General features: G+C 47.5%; 2 protein-coding genes across 4 annotated transcripts in view; both read left to right on the forward strand.

Moving 5' to 3' along the window:
• CERT1 (ceramide transporter 1) overlaps window positions 1–18,536 on the forward strand; it is an 80,136-nt gene that overhangs the window by 37,630 nt on the left and 23,970 nt on the right. For all 3 annotated transcript variants that reach the window (XM_081941275.1, XM_081941274.1, XM_081941276.1), the window contains exons 4-5: window positions 16,250–16,357; window positions 18,279–18,417. In XM_081941275.1, the coding sequence (XP_081797401.1) occupies window positions 16,250–16,357; window positions 18,279–18,417 (247 nt within the window). The remainder of the gene's footprint in view (window positions 1–16,249; window positions 16,358–18,278; window positions 18,418–18,536) is intronic.
• LOC309385719 (uncharacterized protein) lies at window positions 3,573–11,315 on the forward strand (the record flags this gene model as incomplete). Its single annotated transcript, XM_081940418.1, has 3 exons — window positions 3,573–3,659; window positions 9,826–10,249; window positions 10,682–11,315. 3 exons carry the CDS (start codon window positions 3,573–3,575, stop codon window positions 11,272–11,274), a joined length of 1,104 nt encoding a protein of 367 aa, XP_081796544.1. The 3' UTR covers window positions 11,275–11,315.

Consider the following 18,536-nt stretch of genomic DNA (forward strand, 5'->3'; position numbering starts at 1 on the left):
CCCGTTCCACAGGGGGCAATTGTTCGCCCCCTATGGCCAGCGATGGAATCAGCTGGCTGAACCGAGGTGCCGGTAGCCACAGCCACTCAGTCTTGGAGGGGTTGAGTTTAAGTCTGTTGTCCCCCATCCAGACCCCGACGGCTTCCAAACACCGGGACATCACTTCGACAGCCTCGTTGGGGTGGTTTGGGGTTGAAATATACAGCTGGGTATCATCAGCGTAGAAGTGACACTCAACCCCAAAACCACGGATGATCTCACCCAGCGGCTTCACATATGTGTTGAACAGGAGAGGCGAGAGGACCGACCCCTGTGGCACTCCACAAGTGAGTGGCCTCGGGGTCGACCTCTGTCCCCCTGTCAACACACATTGCTTCCGGTCGGAGAGGTAGGAGCCGAACCACCGCAGAACGGTACCTCTGACTCCTATCCCCTCCAACCAGCGCAATAGGATACCATGGTCGATGGTATCAAAAGCCGCCGAGAGGTCTAATAGGACCAGGATAGAGGAACAACCTCTATCTCTGGCCCTCCAGAGATCATCGACCAACGCGACCAAGGCTGTCTCCGTGCTGTGCCCGGGTCGGAAGCCGGACTGGCGTGAGTCTAGATAATCGGATTCGTCAAGGTGTCGTGGAAACTGCTGCGCCACCACATTCTCAACAACCTTCGCTAAAAAGGGAAGGTTGGAGACTGGACGGTAATTAGCTAGCTCCGTTGGGTCAAGCGAAGGCCCCTTAAGTAAGGGCCTCACCACCGCCTCCTTCAAGGCGGTTGGCAAGGATCCCTCACCCAATGAGGCATTCACCAGGCCCAGAAGCCAGCCTCGGGTCACCTCCCAAGATGCCAGTACCAACCAGGAGGGACACGGGTCCATTAAACATGTGGTGGGTCGCAGCCGTCCACGCAACCTATCCAAATCCTTGGGGGCAACAGAATCAAACTCCTCCCAGGATGGTCTCACAAGACTCGCTGTTGGCGGCCCGTCTGGTCCACTGAGGGGGGCCCATCCACTCCGGATCTGAGCGACTTTGTCCTGCAGATATTCCCCAAACTCCTCTGCTCTGCCCTGCAAGGGTGCCCCCCGCGTCCTCTGTGACAAGAGGGAGCGGGTCACCCTAAACAGGGCGGCAGGGCGGTTATCCGTGGACGCAATAAGAGCGGCGCAATATCTACGTTTGGCCGCCCTTAATGCCACAAGGTAGGTCCGTAAATAGGCTCTTACCTGTGTTCGATCAGATTCGGAGCGTGAGGACCTCCACCTGCTCTCTAGACGTCTCCTATGGCGCTTCATCACCCTCAGCTCCTCGGTATACCAAGGAGCCCGGGTGGGTCGCTGTCGCAGGAGAGGTCGCAAAGGCGCAACCCGGTCCAAGGCCCCAGCCGCCGCCCTATTCCAGGCGGCCGCTAGGTCCTCCGACCGAGCGCGGGTCAGGGCTACAGGTAATGGCCCAAGCTCCGTCTGGAACCTATCCGGTTCCATCAGGTGCTTGGGGCGGTACCAGCTTGGACCGTCTGGTCCCGCCTCCTCGCGGTGGGGGGTAGCGCCAGGGAAGTCCAGCCGGAGACATGAGTGATCTGACCATGACAGGGGTGTGACAACCAAGTCCCCTATACCCAGATCACTCGTCCACTGCTCAGATACAAAAACAAGGTCCAGTGTGTGGCCACCTTCGTGTGTGGGGCCCTGAATTAATTGGGTCAGGCCCATGGCTGTCATGGAAGCCATGAACTCCCGAGCCACCTCAGATGCTGCTCCCGTCGACGGCAGGTTGAAATCCCCCATAACCACAAGCTTGGGGATCTCAACCGCCGTCTCCGAGATCAGCTCGAGGAGCTCGGGCAGGGCCGCTGATGTATAGCGAGGAGCCAAGTATACAATCAGCAAACCCACCTGCCTCCCTGGGCCCCATTTCACACCAAGGGACTCACACCCGGATATCTGAGGAACAGTGAACTCCCTCGGCTCTAGACCTTCCCGTATAACTACCGCCACCCCACCACCCTTACCCAGGGCCCGAGGCTGATGGAATGCACGGAAACCTGGTGGGCACATTTCCACGAGGGGTAAACCACCCTCGTGGCCCAACCAGGTCTCCGTTATCCCTGCAAGGTCCAGCTCCCCCTCAGAGATCAACTCATTAATGAGGGGGGCCTTGTTGGTTACGGACCTTGCATTGCAAAGCATCAGCCGCAGGCCCCGGCTCTGTAGTTCCCGACCACCTAGGTTGCGGGGGTTGGTACAAACGACCGGGCGTAGCCAGCAGCCACGGTCTCCCAACCGACCTTGTGATCTTCTCTTGTCCTCGCATCCCCCCCTCCCCGCGACCGTTGTAATCAAACAACCCCCTGTTGGAATAACTTGTTCCCTCTCCCCCCCCCACTCCGCTCACTTCCTTCCCGGACTCACCTGCCCGTCCGGCACTGGCACTGGCTCCTCTCCCGGCCTGGTTATCCCACCCCCCCTCCCTGGAGCCCCTTAATAACAATAAAAAACATTTAGATAAAAAGCCCCTCAGCCTCCGTTTCTTCCACCTCTCGGGGTTCACAAACCCGTCATCAAGGCAGGCCCTTGAAAGCGCCAAGGGCCGTACCTGCGAGAGAGGGGCCTCTCGCAGGCGGAGCAGGTCTAGCCTTGAGTAGATTGATAAAATATTAAAACCCAATTGGGTAAGGGTGCAGATGGTAAAAGTTAATAATTAATAGCCGGAGGCTGAGATGTTACTGGGGAGCTGGAGGGAAAAATGCTCCAAATATTTCCAGGACGTGAAGGTGAAGCAGGTGGAGATATCATAAAAATGAGGTGACAGTCCAAGGTGGATTAAAAATAGATGTAGTACAGATGTGGGTTCCTTAGTGAATGAGGGGTGGCCTTCTAAGCCCAGCTGTTCTTGGTCTTAGTCTGGGCAGTCAGTTGGGCTCATCCATGGCCCTAACACGGGTCTCCAGTGACCTCTAAAGTTCCAGGTCATCCCCACCCATTATTTAAGGTCTTCTTCTTTCTACTGGTTCCCCAACATCCTCACCTTGACCCCCCCCATCCGGCGTCTCAGTTCTCAGTTCTCAGTTCTCTTAACATTTGCAGCAATTTGGGAAAAGCTTCCAAAATTATCAAGATTATCAAGACACCAGAGCAAGTTCCCAGGAGCATGGGAGCAGCCAGGATATGGCCAGCTGTTATGGGGGAGTCCCTAGGAGTCCCTGGCTGCGGTTCTTTCCACACACCCAATACCGCAGCCATCTCCCAGTGCCGCTCCCTGCTGCCTCCCATTCTGCTCACCACTCGATGTCCTCTGGTGTCTTTTAGCGTTGTAGGGCGGCTCCAGAACTTCCATTGCCTCCCCATCCTCTCTGGTGCCGCTGGCTTGCCTTTTCTGGTGCTGTCTTGCCTTTTCCCCTTTCCTCTTTCGAATTTCGCGCCGCGCTGCCGCCGCCGCCGCCGCGCTGCCGCCGCCGCCGCCGCCGCCGCCATTGCCTCACAGCTTCCTTCCTCGGCTCCTCAGCTCCGCTCCGCTCTTTTTTGCCTCCAAGCTTCTCCGACCACCCCTGGTGGACTAAAATAAGCCCTAAACATGCCAGGGTGGTCGGGCTATCCAAATCTCAGCTCCCCGATGCCATGGGGGCTGGCGGCAACCTCCTACCCCTATTGGCGCTCCACGGTAAGCTAGGAGCTCAAACAGGCGACCGCCATCACCGGAAGCTCCTCCTTATCCTAACATGATAACATCTTATTATTTTCAACTAAGTAAACCAGGAGTTGGCAACATTGCACTCTCAGATGCCATGGCTCCTCCGGTATCCCTAAATGGTGCCAAGTGATCACCAATGTAATTTGAAAGTATTTGAATTGATTGTGTTTCATTTTAAGAAAAATAATGTGAAATTGCTTAATGGTGCCTGCCACATTAAAGCATGTCTAACTAAGCTGTTATGCAAAAGAAATTAAGTTTGACTATGAAATGGGGAGAAAAAATTGTCAAGCATCCCAGCATAATGAAAACCTACTCTAGGTGGCACTCTTGAGCTTTGTTTGAGAATCAGGATTATTTGTATGTATTAGTTTCATATACTGGTAGTCCTCAGCTTACGACCACAATTGAGCACAGAATTTCTGTTGCTAAGTGAGACATTTGTTAAGTGAGTTTTGCCCATGATCTTTCTTGCCACATTTGTTAAGTGAATCACTGCAGTTTTTAAATTAATAACACAGTTGTTAAGTGAACCTGGCTTTCCCATTGACTTTGCTTGTCAGAAGGTCGCAAAAGTTAATCACATGACCCTGGGACCATTGTAAATATGAGTCAGTTAACAAGCGTCTGAATTTTGATAATGCGACCATGGAGATGATGCAATGGTCATAAGTGTATTCAAAACGGTCACAAGTCACTTTTTTCAATGCTGTTGTAACTTTGAACGGTCACTAAATTAACTGTTGTAAGTCGAGGATTACCTGTAGTTATCTTTGTCTTGAATTTCTACAAGTACCATGTATACCATTAGTTTTATATATTGTAATACGTTGGAATATATATGGAAACATAAACGCATGGCTTAATTCATTTACAGCAGGGATCACCTAGTCATTTGATTTATCTTCTGGGGCCTTTCACAACATTTAGGGAACAGTAAGCCTTGAAGGGCCCCCATTTCTTAGCTGCTATGGATTACTGTATTTTTTGGAGTATAAGACGCACCTTCCCCCCCCCCCCCCCAAATGAGAGTGAAAATCTAGGTGTGTCTTATACACTGAATACAATATGTTTGGCCTCCCAAAACCCCGCCCCCTTCACAAAAATGGACGTGCAGAGGGTTTGGGAGGCCTGCAAAGTGCTCCTGGGGGCTGGGGAGGCCAGAAATGAGTGGAAAACCACCCATATTTTGCTTGTTTTTGCCCCCCAGTCCCTAGGAGCACTCTACAAGCCTCCTAAAGTCTGTGCATGCCCTTTTTTGGGTAAAACGGGCATTTTCACAAGAATGGGCTGTTGTTTGCTCGTTTTTGCCCTCCCCAGCCCCCAGGAGCACTTTACAGGCCTCTCAAACTCTCTGTATGCCCCGTTTTTCACAAAACAAAATGAGGCGTGCAGAGGATTTGGGAGTCTGCAGACTGCAAAAACTTTTTTTAAAAAATGTATCTCTTCAAAATCTTGATGCGTCTTATACTTCGGTGCATCTTATACTCTGAAAAATACGGTAACCCAAAAGACATCACCGTTTCTCTCTGCCTAGTTGTGGTACACAACAGAAACAAAAGCACTGATGAGACGGACAGACCGAAGAAAACAAAGATGGGACGAAAAGAAGGGTGCTGATTTTCTGGCCGCCCAAAACAATAGAAAGTATCTCACTGATCCATAGCAACAGTATGACAGCTGAAACAGTACAGCACCTTGCTGATACCATCAGACATTCTGTGTATTCTTCCTTAGGTTGAGAAAAATAGCTTTCCAATAAGCATGGCAGCTGAGTGAACAGCTGCATTCCCAGGTCTGTAGACAGAATGTTGCCACAGAGGACATAACTGGATCGGCACCTCTGTGTAGGAATCCTGCCCTTTCTGAAACTAAAAGTTCTAGTAAAAGGAAGGTGAGGATCAAGCTGTGATCTGGGTGTAATCATCTTGATCCCTCACCCACCCAGGATACCTAAGTAGAGGAGAGGCTCTGCATAGGAGCAAGATAGTAAGTTCCACAATCCCTGTGTAGATAGTTGCTTAGGATAGAATTCATTAGTAGCAGCATGATAGGAAAGGTACCTGGAGTTTCAGTCTCAGCGATCCAAATTTTTCCTCAGAATTCCTTTGTGGTACTAGAGACTTTTCTATCATACATTTTGAAAGTTTTAATCTTAAATTATTCAGTTTTAATGTTTTATTGTATTGATTAAATTGTACACTGCCCAGAGCCCTGCTGTGAGGAGATGGGCAATTAATAGGTTTATATATATATGACTGGCTGATGCAGTAGTCATATGACATGTCCTCATGTGGCACTGATTTGCAGTGAACTAAATTTTATAAGGAAGATGGTTTTTCCTTATTTCTTGCAGATCTTGTAATCAAAGCTTTTCCCCCCATACTAATCTTGTTCTACAAATCTCCATAAGGACTACATGCTGCTACCCACTTATATTGCTATGCTTTTCCTCCCTTTCTCTGTGAATGACCTATGCTCTTCAGATTAGTCATTATGTCACAAAAAAGATTTGTTTTTTATCATCATCCTGTTGTTTGCTACTCCCTGTTCAATGTGCACAGCATGCCTCATCTTCCTCAGGTCACTTCCAATCATTCTGAATCTCTAAAGCAAGAGTTTCAAACTCAAGGCCTAAGGGCTGCAGGGTGCTTAGATCTGACCGGTGAGGCCACTCTGGAAACAGCGAAGGACTGGTCTGTGGTGCCTCTGACAGTGAAAACAGAGCTTGGGATGGCCATGTGCGGCCCTCCCAAGATCCATTTTTGCTGGCAGAGGTTTGCAGGAGGCAAACCTCTGCAGCTGAAAACGGAGCTTGGGAGCATGTTTTCACCGACAGAGTGCTTGGGCTACCACAGGCGCCCCTGACACAATGAGGTCAAGCTGGCCACGCCCACCCTGGCCATGGCCTCCCGAGGTCAAACACAATTCTGATGCGGCCGTCAATGAAATCAAGTTTGACATCCCTGCTCTAAAGTGTCAGACTCTGAAATAAGTTCTTTTGTGGGTAGGAATTAAATGCTTGGAATACAGTAATCTATTTCAGAATGTGCAGATGTTGACCATGCTCAGAGAAGTGCCCATTCTAGCAAATAAATGTGACCACTACTGCAATTCTCCAGTAGAACTAATTGGTTTTCTAACATACTATAAGCTCTGACATCAAGATGCATATTTAAGGGCTCTACAACAACAAAAAACTGCCAATTTGATATGGAACTGAATCCATGTTTTCCTGTTATCGTAGAGACAGCAGCCAGACTGGGTATGCTCCGTCCATTAACCAATCGGACTGAGTCTACATGTCATCTGGCCCTTGTGGCTCCTCCCCAGTTTCAGACTCAGTCCAACCTGGACTGCCTGTGAGAATTGATCTCTCTTCCAAATTATTTAATTATAACTTTAATTGGTGAATTCCCCCCTCCCCAAATTTTGTTCCTTTAAATTGGTTCCTTAAATAATCCTTTATTCTACAAATTGGAGGGAAATTCGAAACTGATCTCTGGCTGCCTCTCCTCAGCCGTCTGATTGCCTGCAGCCACGAGTTCACTCAGGAAGCCTGCCTTGCAATCAGATCAGCCAGCTCACAAGCTACGGCTCCACGGCTGTTTCCCTGGGGCGCTCCTTGATTCTGGGCACTCGGAGGGATGCGCAACCAGCCGTTTCGCGCGCAGCAGTTCCAGGCGAGTCCGGTGGCCATTCTGCAGATCGCCTGGCCACACTTAGTATTGGCAGCCATTTTGCGGGTCAGAAAATCCTGCGAAGATAGCGGTGGCCATTTTGAGGCTCGGAAAAGCCTCAGAGAAAAAAGTTGGCCATTTTGGACACTTTAAAAAAGGCGCGAACTCTACAGCAGCAGTTTGGAGTGCCCAGCAACGCAGGATCACCCCAGGTGGACCAGATCAGGAGCGCCTGGCCAGCAAATGGATCCGACCGTTGCCAATCTTATTGGGGTGTTGATTTATGTTTGGGGAAATGGCTGATCCAGCTATGGATATGAATGCAGGATTAGAGGAGGCAGGGCCATTACTCCCTTCCTCAGGAGTAAACCCCAAGGTCTCTAAAGCGACTACCAGGGCAGAAGAGCGCAGGCAGAAGGCCCTAAGGCCCTTGAGAAAGAATTTCAGAGGGCCCAAAAACAACAACACTGCCCAGCCCTCCCTCCCTCCCTCCGAGGACCACCAAGTGGCATCCCCAGCCTCACCTGTCTTGCCTCCCATGGGCCCTAACCCCCCCCCCCCCGGCCTATTCAGAAGGGGAATTGTCTTCTTCGGAGTCCTCATCTTCGATGGAACCTGACAACAGAGGCAATTTCTTTGATGTCCCTCTCAATAAGGAACACACATTTGAACAGGCTTGCCTCCCGGTTACACATGGTTCTGGGGGCCCCCAAACCATGTACACCTATCCTGCTGATATGGCGACCATCATTGCTGAAACCATTAAACAGGTCATGGCTGCTGGCCTACAAGAGCACCCTCAACCTGCTCCCTCACATGGCCATAAGCATAAATCTGCTGCTGCGGCTCAGCAACCTGATTCCTCTGCCTCTACTTCTCAGGCCTCAATTGGTGGGGAGCAAGATAACCTGCGGGACTCAGACCTGTCTGATGATGAGGTGGTCACCCCAGATACCCCTGCCTTCACCGGATTATTCAAAACTGATCGATTCAAGTCCCTTCTACTTAAGGCCATTAAAGCTGCTAACTTACCATCTTCTGCTTCAGCTTCTACTTCACAGGATAAACCGACAGAACCGGCTTCAACTGAGGGTCCCAGTATCCCATTGACCAAACCCACGGTGGAAAAAGAGGCGATCCCTGTTCCCAAGATATTCCTGAACGTCACCAAGAGGCAGTGGGAGTCTCCAGGCCCACAGCCGACCAACCTTAACAAACATCTCTACAACATTGCACCGGACCTCACCAAGTTCTTCGAGATGCACCCAGTGGATGCTCCAGTTGCAGCCCTGTCTTCACTTACTGTGGTCTCTGGAGCCTCTGAGGAGGTTCTCAAGCCTGAGGAGAAAAGGTCAGATGAAACCTTAGTCAAAAACTATCAGGCTGGGGCCTGGGCTGTTAGGGCCTCTATGGCCACTTCTTTTTTCTCCAGGGCAGCCCTGGTTTGGATTGACCAGCTTCAGGAGCACATCGCTCCTACTGACACTAGATCACATAGAGATCTCAACAAGATCAGGGCAGCAGTTGAATTTGCAGCTGATTCTTCCCTTAATGCTGCTAGATTCACTTCTAAAGCCATGGCCTCTTCGGTCACGGCCAGGCGTCTGCTTTGGCTCAAGCCATGGCAGGCAGATGTCCGTACCAAGTGGCGCCGAGAAGCCTTCCCGTTTAGTGGCACCCAATTATTTGGTAATCTCTTAGACCCGTACCTCACAGAATCTAAAGACAAGCGCAAGGTCCTTTCATCCATCTACAAGAGACAGGACAGTCGGCCCGTTCCCTTCTATAGGAGGTCGCCCTTTCGACCAACGGTTGGGGGAACCTTCTTCCCCGTCCACAACACCAATCATACACTCCCAGACAGGGATCTCACCTGGATAGGTCCAATAGAAACACACAGCGTTTCCCCTCCAAGAAATCCTACCGTGGAGGAGGCAACCACCATTTTTCACATAGGAAATGACTATCTGGACTCTCTTCCGATCGGAGGCCACCTGGCATTCTTTGCCCACCGCTGGGAGGAGACCACAACAGACAACTGGGTACTCAAAACTGTCAAATTTGGTCTCATGCTGGAATTCCTCTCCATCCCCCAGGAACACTTCGTGCTATGCCCGGTCTCTCGATGTCCTCGCAAGAAGGGCACTGATGGAAAAGGACATTCAGCACCTGTTGGAGATCCGAGCCATCCAACCGGTTCCTCCCCATCAGGAAGGGCGGGTTTTTTATTCCCACCTGTTTGTAGTACCGAAGAATTCCGGGGGATGGAGAACAATTTTAGATCTAAAAATGTTGAACCGGCACATTGTCTATCGGCGGTTCAAAATGCATTTTCTGCACACTATCCTCCAGGCGGTCAGGAAAGGTGACTTCCTAACGTTGGTAGACTTGACCGAAGCTTACCTTCATATCCCCGTCTTCATAGACCACCAAAACTATCTCCGCTTCTCCTATAGGGGGAGGCACTTCCAGTACTGAGCTCTTCCGTTCAGTCTATCCTCTGCCCCCAGGGTATTCACAAAGGTACTGGCAGCACTAGCCACCCACATCAGATCATCCCCAGTTCGGATTCTCTGTTACCTGGACGACATCCTCTTGTTGTCCAGGTCTCCGGTTCAGGCAGAAAGAGATCTCACCCTCACCATTCACACCTTGCGGAATCACAGGTGTGGGGTGAATCTCAAAAAGAGTCACCTCGTTCCCAGCACTCGCCTTCTCCACCTCGGGGCCTTGATAGACACCATGGCGGAGAGGGTGTTCCTATCCAACGACCGCATTCTCAGTCTGAGGGAACTTGTCAGGAAGGTGCTACGTCTACGCAAGGCATCCCTTCTTCTTCTCTCCCAAGTCTTGGGCAAGATGGTATCCTGCTTCGGGATTGTCCCGTGGGACAGGTTTCACAGCAGGAGTTTTCAATGGTTCATGCTTCCACATCAAAAGGCCGACAGGAGCAGCTCTTCTCTCAGGGTCCCCCTTCCCAGACAGGTATTACACTCTCTCAAATGGTGGCAGTCCCTGGTGATTTTGCAAGGGACCTTGTTCAGAGAGCTGTGCCATCTCACACTTACGACGGACACAAGTCTGACAGGATGGGGGGCATACATACAGGACCTAGTGGCTCAGGGTCAGTGGTCCCTCGAAGAGAGCCAAAATAGCATAAATTGGCTAGAATTGCAGGCGGTTCGCCTTGCCCTCAGACACTTCCACCACAGAGCTCAGGCCTGACACATATTAGTACTCACGGACAATACCACGACCAAGGCACACATAAACAGGCAGGGGGGAACACGTTCCTGGTCCCTGATGCAGGAGTCCAACCTGTTGTGCCAGTGGGCGGAATCTCACCTGTCATCTCTCAGGGCAGAAAACATCTCAGGGGTCTCCAACGTCCAAGCAGACTGGCTGAGCCGGACAACGATAGATCAGGCGGAGTGGAGCATCCATCCGAACCTCTTCCATTGACTGACACTACAGTTCGACCTCCCAATCCTAGACCTGCTCGCGACTGCAGACAACAACCAGGTACCCAGGTATTACTCGAGGTTTATGGACCCCATGGCAGAAGGAGTAGACGCTCTCAGATGCCAGTGGCCCAGAGGTCTCCTGTACACATTTCTTCCCCTTCCCCTCATTCAGAGGGTAATTCAAAAAATGCTGGAGCAGGAGGCAGAACTGTTGCTGCTAGCGCCGAATTGGCCACGCCGGCTTTGGTATGCCGACCTAGTGAGTCTGTCAATCTCCACCCCATGGCACATCCCACGGGCTCTCCTGTCTCTACACCAAGGGTCAGTTTGTCATCCCGACCCCCAGTGGCTGCAATTAACTGCATGGCGATTGAGCAGCAAGCCTTAACAGCCGATAACATCTTCCTCAACGTCATTGCCACCATTCAGAAGCTCTACTAACCACATTTATGATGCCACGTGGCAGACTTTTGCTCTCTGTTTTTCCAACCAGACTGTTGACCCACTTAGGGCATCCATTCTGCAGATATTGGACTTCCTGCAGAGGGGGCTTGATCAGGGACTTACCCCTAACACGCTACGCTGACAGATGGTCGCTCTGGCCTCTGTTCTGGACAGCCTGGCATCCGAACATCTACCTTCTCATCCCTTGATCTGGAGATTTCTCCATGGAGCGTCCAACCTTCGTCCCCCTGCCATACATAGATACCCGACTTGGGACTTACCTCGTGTCCTAGAGGCTTTGACTTCCACGCCCTTTGAACCTATGAGATCCGCTTCTTTTAAACTGTTGTCCTTTAAAACGCTGTTTTTGGTGGCTATAACCTCAGCCAGAGGTATTTCTGATTTGGCTGCTCTTTCAGTCAGGCATGAGTTGTGCATGTTCCATCTAGACCGAGTTGTCTTAAGACTGGACCTGACATTCATACCGAAGGTCAATAGCTGTTTCCACCGAGGTCAGGCGTTGCCCTTACCTGATTTCTGTCCGTCTCCCCATCACGAAAGGGAGCGCAAGTGGCACACTCTTGACGTACCTCGTGCCCTCAAGATCTACATCGACCGCACCGCCTCGTTCCGCCACTCAGAAGCTCTCTTCATCTCCTTTCGCCAGGCCTCATTGGGTACCAAGGCTTCATCGTCTAGTCTGGGGCGCTGGATAAGAGCCTGTATTAAACTATCTTATGAACTTCAATCCATACAGGTCCCTGCAAACATTACAGCTCACTCTACACGCAGCGCTGCAACATCTGCGGCTTGGTCCACTCAAGCCACCTTGGAAGAAGTCTGCCGGACAGCCACCTGGGCGTCTCCCACAGTCTTCATACGTCATTACAAGTTGGACAAGTATGCGTCAGCTGACACGGCTTTTGGGCACAGGGTGCTACAACAAGTGCTTATACCCTAATGGACCTCTTTTACAATTTCCCACCCTAGTGGACAGCCCAGTCTTTGGTACGTCCCAGTCTGGCTGCTGTCTCTATGATAACAGAAAAATGGGCATTGGTTCTTACCTGATACGCTCATTTTCTGGTAGAGTAGAGACAGCAGCCAGCCCCGCCCTGGTATGGGTCACACAAGGGAATTCCTTGTGCGGAGGAGAGAGATACAGTGACTATGGACTTTCACCTTTTGCTCACAAGTCTCACTTGAGTCTACAGTTTTCCTTCATCTGAAACTGGGGAGGAGCCACAAGGGCCCGATGACATCATAAGTGTAGACTCAGTCCGATTGGTTAATGGACAGAGCATACCCAGTCTGGCTGCTGTCTCTACCAGAAAATGAGCGTATCAGGTAAGAACCAACGCCCATTCTATTCAGGTTTGAATTATTTATTGTTTTGTGTCAGTTTTTGGAACTACATAGAAGAGAGAAGAAAGACGTCTAGAGTTGTTTCCTTTCCAGCAGGGGGAAGGGTCATTTGTTTGCTTAAATCCTGATTTTCTGCACACTGTAATGTTTATGATTAATTAAGAGCCTGATTCAGGACAAGAACAAAATGCTACTGGTAAGCAACTTCAGAGCACTTTGAAAAAAATAGAATTATTATTGTATAATAGTATTCACATATCTGTGTATAAAAGTGGGAATTGAAGAAGCAGGATGGAAAGAATGTTGATGCTTTTGAACTTCATATTAGAGAAGGTAACTGACAATACTTAAAGAGTTGGACTAGGGACAGATAGATCATCCTGTCTTTATGGTTCTTAGAATCAATACCAACCTAATGGTGCATAATTGCTTGTTATCCATAAAGAGCAAAATATCAGCATTTTTATCTTGGTGGTGAAACTTTTATAACATTCTTATTTAATTCAAAGAACTAGTTTTTAAGAATTAGTTTATCTTCTTATTTATCTATGTCATTCTTTTTGCATTCTTTTCCTGGCTCTTCCCCTTCATAATATCCATAATACTTTTGTTAGTTTTTAAAATCACGGCACACTTAGATTATATAGCAACAATACTGTAGCTCATTTCTCAAATTTTCATTTCTTTACTTTTTCTAAATATTCTCAAATAAATCTTTTTGTAAGTAATCAATATAGATATATTAAAAGAACTCAAAAAACACCCCAACTATATTAAATAGTGAGCACCTGTCTACCCTAGATGATTCAAATCACCAGGACCGGATGGATTACACCCCAGAGTTCTGAAGGAACTAGCAGACGAGATCTCAGAACCACTGAATTATATCTTTCAGAGATCCTGGAACACCGGGGAACTACCAGAGGACTGGAAAAGAGCTGATGTGGTTCCCATCTTCAAAAAAGGGAAAAAATTAGATCCAGGAAACTACAGACCTATCAGCCTAACCTCAATACCAGGAAAGATTCTGGAAAAAATAATCAAGCAACGAATTTGCGAACACCTAGAAGCAAACAAAGTAATAGCCAAAAGCCAACATGGATTTGTCAAAAACAGATCATGCCAGACTAATCTTATTGCATTCTTTGATAATGTGACAAAATTAGTGGACCAGAGGAATGCCGTTGATATAGTTTACTTGGACTTCAGTAAGGCTTTTGATAAGGTAGACCATAACCTACTACTAGATAAAGTAGAAGAATGTGGGTTAGACAGCATCACCACCAGATGGATTGCTAACTGGCTGACCAACCGCACTCAACGTGTAGTTCTCAATGGAACTGCATCTACATGGAGGGAAGTATGCAGTGGAGTACCCCAAGGCTCTGTTTTAGGCCCAGTACTCTTCAACATCTTCATCAATGATTTGGATGAGGGAATAAATGGGGAACTCATCAAATTTGCAGATGATACCAAGCTGGCAGGAATAGCCAACACTCCAGAAGATAGGCTTAAGATACAGAAGGATCTTGACAAACTTGAACATTGGGCACTATCTAATAAAATGAAATTCAATGGTGAAAAGAGTAAGGTTCTACATTTAGGCAACAAAAACGGAATGCACAGGTACAGTATAGGTGATACCTTACTCAGTAGTAGTAACTGTGAAAGGGATCTTGGAGTCCTAGTGGACAACCATTTAAATATGAGCCAGCAGTGTGCAGCAGCTGCCAAAAAAGCCAACACAGTTCTAGGCTGCATCAACAGAGGGATAGAATCAAGATCACGTGAAGTGTTAATACCACTTTATAATGCCTTGGTAAGGCCACACTTGGAATACTGCATTCAGTTCTGGTCGCCACGATGTAAAAAAGATGTGGAGACTCTAGAAAGAGTGCAGAGAAGAGCAACAAAGATGATTAGGGGACTGGAGACTAAAACATATGAAGAACGGTTGCAGGAACTGGGTATGTTTAGCTTAAGAGAAAGAAGGACTAGGGGAGACATGATAGCAGTATTCCAATATCTCAGGGGTTGCTACAAAGAAGAGGGAGTCAAACTATTCTCCAAAGCACCTGAGGGTAGAACAAGAAGCAATGGGTGGAAACTAATCAAGGAGAGAAGCAACTTAGAACTGAGGAGAAATTTCCTGACAGTGAGAACAATTAATCAGTGGAACAGCTTGCCTCCAGAAGTTGTGAATGCCCCAACACTGGAAGTCTTTAAGAAGATGTTGGATAGCTATTTGTCTGAAACGGTATAGGGTTTCCTGCCTGGGCAGGGGGTTGGACTAGAAGACCTCCAAGGTCCCTTCCAACTCTACTATTGTATTGTAAATTACAGAGCCTGTAGTTATGGAGCATTTGGGCTGACAAATGGCTTTGAAAATTATTTAAGAAAGGTTCAGAAATTTGAGTTGTGGACTTTCTATAAAGTAAAGGTAAAGGTTCCCCTCGCACATACATGCTAGTCGTTCCTGACTGTGGGCGGCAGTGCTCATCTTTGTTACAAAGCCGAAGAGCCAGCACTGTCCCAAGACGTCTCCATGGTCATGTGACTGGCATGACTAAATGCTGAAGGCGCACGGAACGCTGTTACCTTCCTACCAAGGTGGTCCCTATTTTTCTACTTGCATTTTTACATGCCTTCGAACTGCTAAGTTGGCAGAAGATAGTACAAGTAATGGGAACTCACTGTGTTATGCAGCACTAGGGATTCAAACTACCCAAATGCGGACCTTTCTGATCAACAAGCTCAGCATCTTAGTCACTAAGCCACCACACGTCCCTGGACTTTCTATACTCATAACTAAAATTCAGAATTCAGCTATTACAAGAATCACTTTCTCTGAATAACCTCAGTTTATTTTTTATTTAATTTAAATCTTGCCATTATTATTTTTATAAATAATTTGAGGCGACAAACATATCTAACGTTCCTTCCTCCTCCTGCTTTCCCCATAGCAACAATTCTGTGATGTGAGTTGGACTGAGAGGGAATAACTGGTCCAAGGTCACCCACCTGTCTTTCATTACTAAAGTAGAATTTGAACTCATGGTCTCCTAGTTTCTAGCCTGGTGCCTTAACTACTAGACCAACTGGCTCTTTGTTTGTTTAAGTGGCTGCAATTTGCTTAGCTAAAGCCTAAAAAGGCAGATAGCCAGTATGTGGAAGACTAGATACCTTCAAGCTATTTGCTCGTTTCCACTATTGAAGGGCTGCATGATGGGGGAGAGGAGAGAAAAGAGATTAGGAAGTATTTATTTCCTTATTTCCTGGTATTTAGATAGCTTTAATGAAGATACATTTTTCTCCTTAGTTTCTCACTAGATAATTTCTGTACGTAAGGTCAACTGAAATAGTATGTAATAATCTTTTCCCTTCCTTTCCTGTAACTAGCTAAGTTTTCAGGTGATGGCTTGTTCATGGAGTATGTCTTAAAATGGTATGTGTGTCTGTCTCTGTGTGTACACACAACACACACATGCGCACATTTTGGATGCCTTTCTCTAGTCCACTGTTTTCTTTTAGAATACTAATTTGAGCAATTCATTCAGTGAAGGTCCGTCTCTTTATTCCATAACTAATGCATGTATTTGTTCTTTAGACCGAATCTGGCTATGGATCGGAGTCAAGCTTGCGACGTCATGGCTCTATGGCGTCCCTTGTATCTGGAGCAAGTGGGTACTCTGCAACATCGACCTCTTCATTTAAGGTTAGATATGAAAAACCGTTTGAAAGAAACCTATTTCTTTGTGCATAATGCAGGGGTGTCCAAACTTGGGAACTTTTAAGATTTGTGGACTTCAACTCCCAGAATTCCCCAGCCAGCATGGCTGGCTGGGGAATTCTGGGAGTTGAAGTCCACAAGTCTTAAAGTTCCCAGGTTTGGAGACGCCTGGCATAATGTGTATGTAAATAAACCCTGAAAATACCTTGATAATGCATGTTTTAATGATGAGATCTGTTACATTTTCTCATGTAGGCAAAAATACATGGAGTCAAAAACAATGTATCTGAATATTACTTAATGTAGAAAGAATAGGGAATGGCCTTGAAGGAGAGGAAAAAGAACTGCTACCAAGGCAGAAAAGGGTTTCAAGCCCATTCCTAGAAACTAATTCGAATAAATATCTTCAAAAAACTCCTAGTTCGCATAAAGATACAGGGAGGGAAGAGGAAAGTGCATTCAGACTTGAAAGATTTTTTACCTAAAGCTATTACAATAAAACTATATGACCCATATGATTTGGTTTGTTAGGCAGGTCATTTATTTATTTCCTGCCTTTATTATTTTTATATGTAACTCGAAGCAGTAAACATATCTAATATTCCTTCCTTCCCTTATTTTACTCATAACAACTTGGGGGGTGAGTTGAGTAAAAAAGAGTGACTGGCCCAAAATTACCCAACTGGCTTGAAGCCTAAGGCTGGATTAGAATTCAGTCTCCCAGTTTCTAGCCTGGTGCCTTAACCACTAGAGTCTAGACCAGTGATGGTGAACCTTTTTCTTATGGCGTGCCCACACCAATTCAATCCTCCCCGCCCACCTGCGCATAAGTGCATGACCCATCCCCCGTCTCCGGAAGCTTTCCTGAAGCCTGGGGAGGGTGAAAATGACCTCCCCTGACCAGCCCGGAGGCCCCCCAGAGGGCCTCCGGAAGCTGGAAACGGATCATTTCTGAATTTCCAGTTGGCCCAATGGGGCCGTCTTTTGCCCTCCCCAGGCTTCAGGAAAGACTGCAGAGGCTGGGGGGGGGGGGGCGAAAAATGACCCCAACAGGCCAACTGGAAGTTTGTAAACAATTGGCTTCCAAAGGGCCTCCAGGGGGTCGGGGAAGACTGTTTTCACCCTCCCCAGGCTTCAGGAAACCCTCCGAAGGCCTGGGAGGGCGAAAAACAGGCCCAATGGGCTACCCAGAAGTTCAGGAATGAACTCCCAGTTGGGCCGTTGGTCTGTTTTTTGCCCTCCCCAGGCTTCAGGAAAGCCTCTAGAGACTGAGGAGGGCAAAAAATAGCTCAAACAAGCCAACCAGAAGTCGAACTTCTGGTTGGCTCATTGGGCCTGGTTTTTGCCCTCCTCAGCCTCCGGAGGTTTTCCTGGAGCCTGGGGAGGGTGAAAAAACTCCCATACACCTCCGGAAGGCTGAAAATCAGCTGGCGTGCCAGCAAATATGGCTCCACATGCCATCTGTGGCACACGTGCTATAGGTTCGTCATCACAGGTCTAGACCAAGCTGGCTGTCTTACAGGAATGACACGTAAGCACAAGACTGAGGGGCTTTTTTGAAGGAGGGGCTCCTTGACTGGTAAGAACACTTCAATTTTTAAATAAGAATTACCTCATGATTTAGTACTGTAGCTCTCTGAATTCCTCTGGCATTACTATAACTCTCAAATGTATATTTTTTGTGCTGTTTATAAACAGTTATATCAACCCTAATACTTGGTTGCATATATAAAGGACAATTTCAAATGTTTATGGTCATAGAATTAATAGACAAGATACATAAAATAAATGCTTAGATACGATACATATATATCTATATAGTGTATATGTACTGAATTAACACATTGTTACAAGTATGAACATATATTTGGGTTAATATAATGGAACATTTTTCAATATTTTTCAGAAGGGCCACAGTTTGCGCGAGAAGCTTGCTGAAATGGAAACCTTCAGAGATATATTGTGCAGACAAGTTGATACATTACAAAAATATTTTGATGCCTGTGCTGATGCTGTCTCCAAGGATGAGCTTCAGAGAGATAAAGGTATTAATTTAAATATGCTTAAATTAAATGATTCCGTCATTCTAAAATGGTATATGTTGCAAATTGACATTCATTTTAGGTGGTGTAATATGATCGTATAAAACTATGGTGACTATAAT

The sequence above is a fragment of the Natrix helvetica genome (genome assembly GCF_964273705.1).
Source record: "Natrix helvetica genome assembly, chromosome: 2".
NCBI lineage: Eukaryota > Metazoa > Chordata > Lepidosauria > Squamata > Natricidae > Natrix > Natrix helvetica.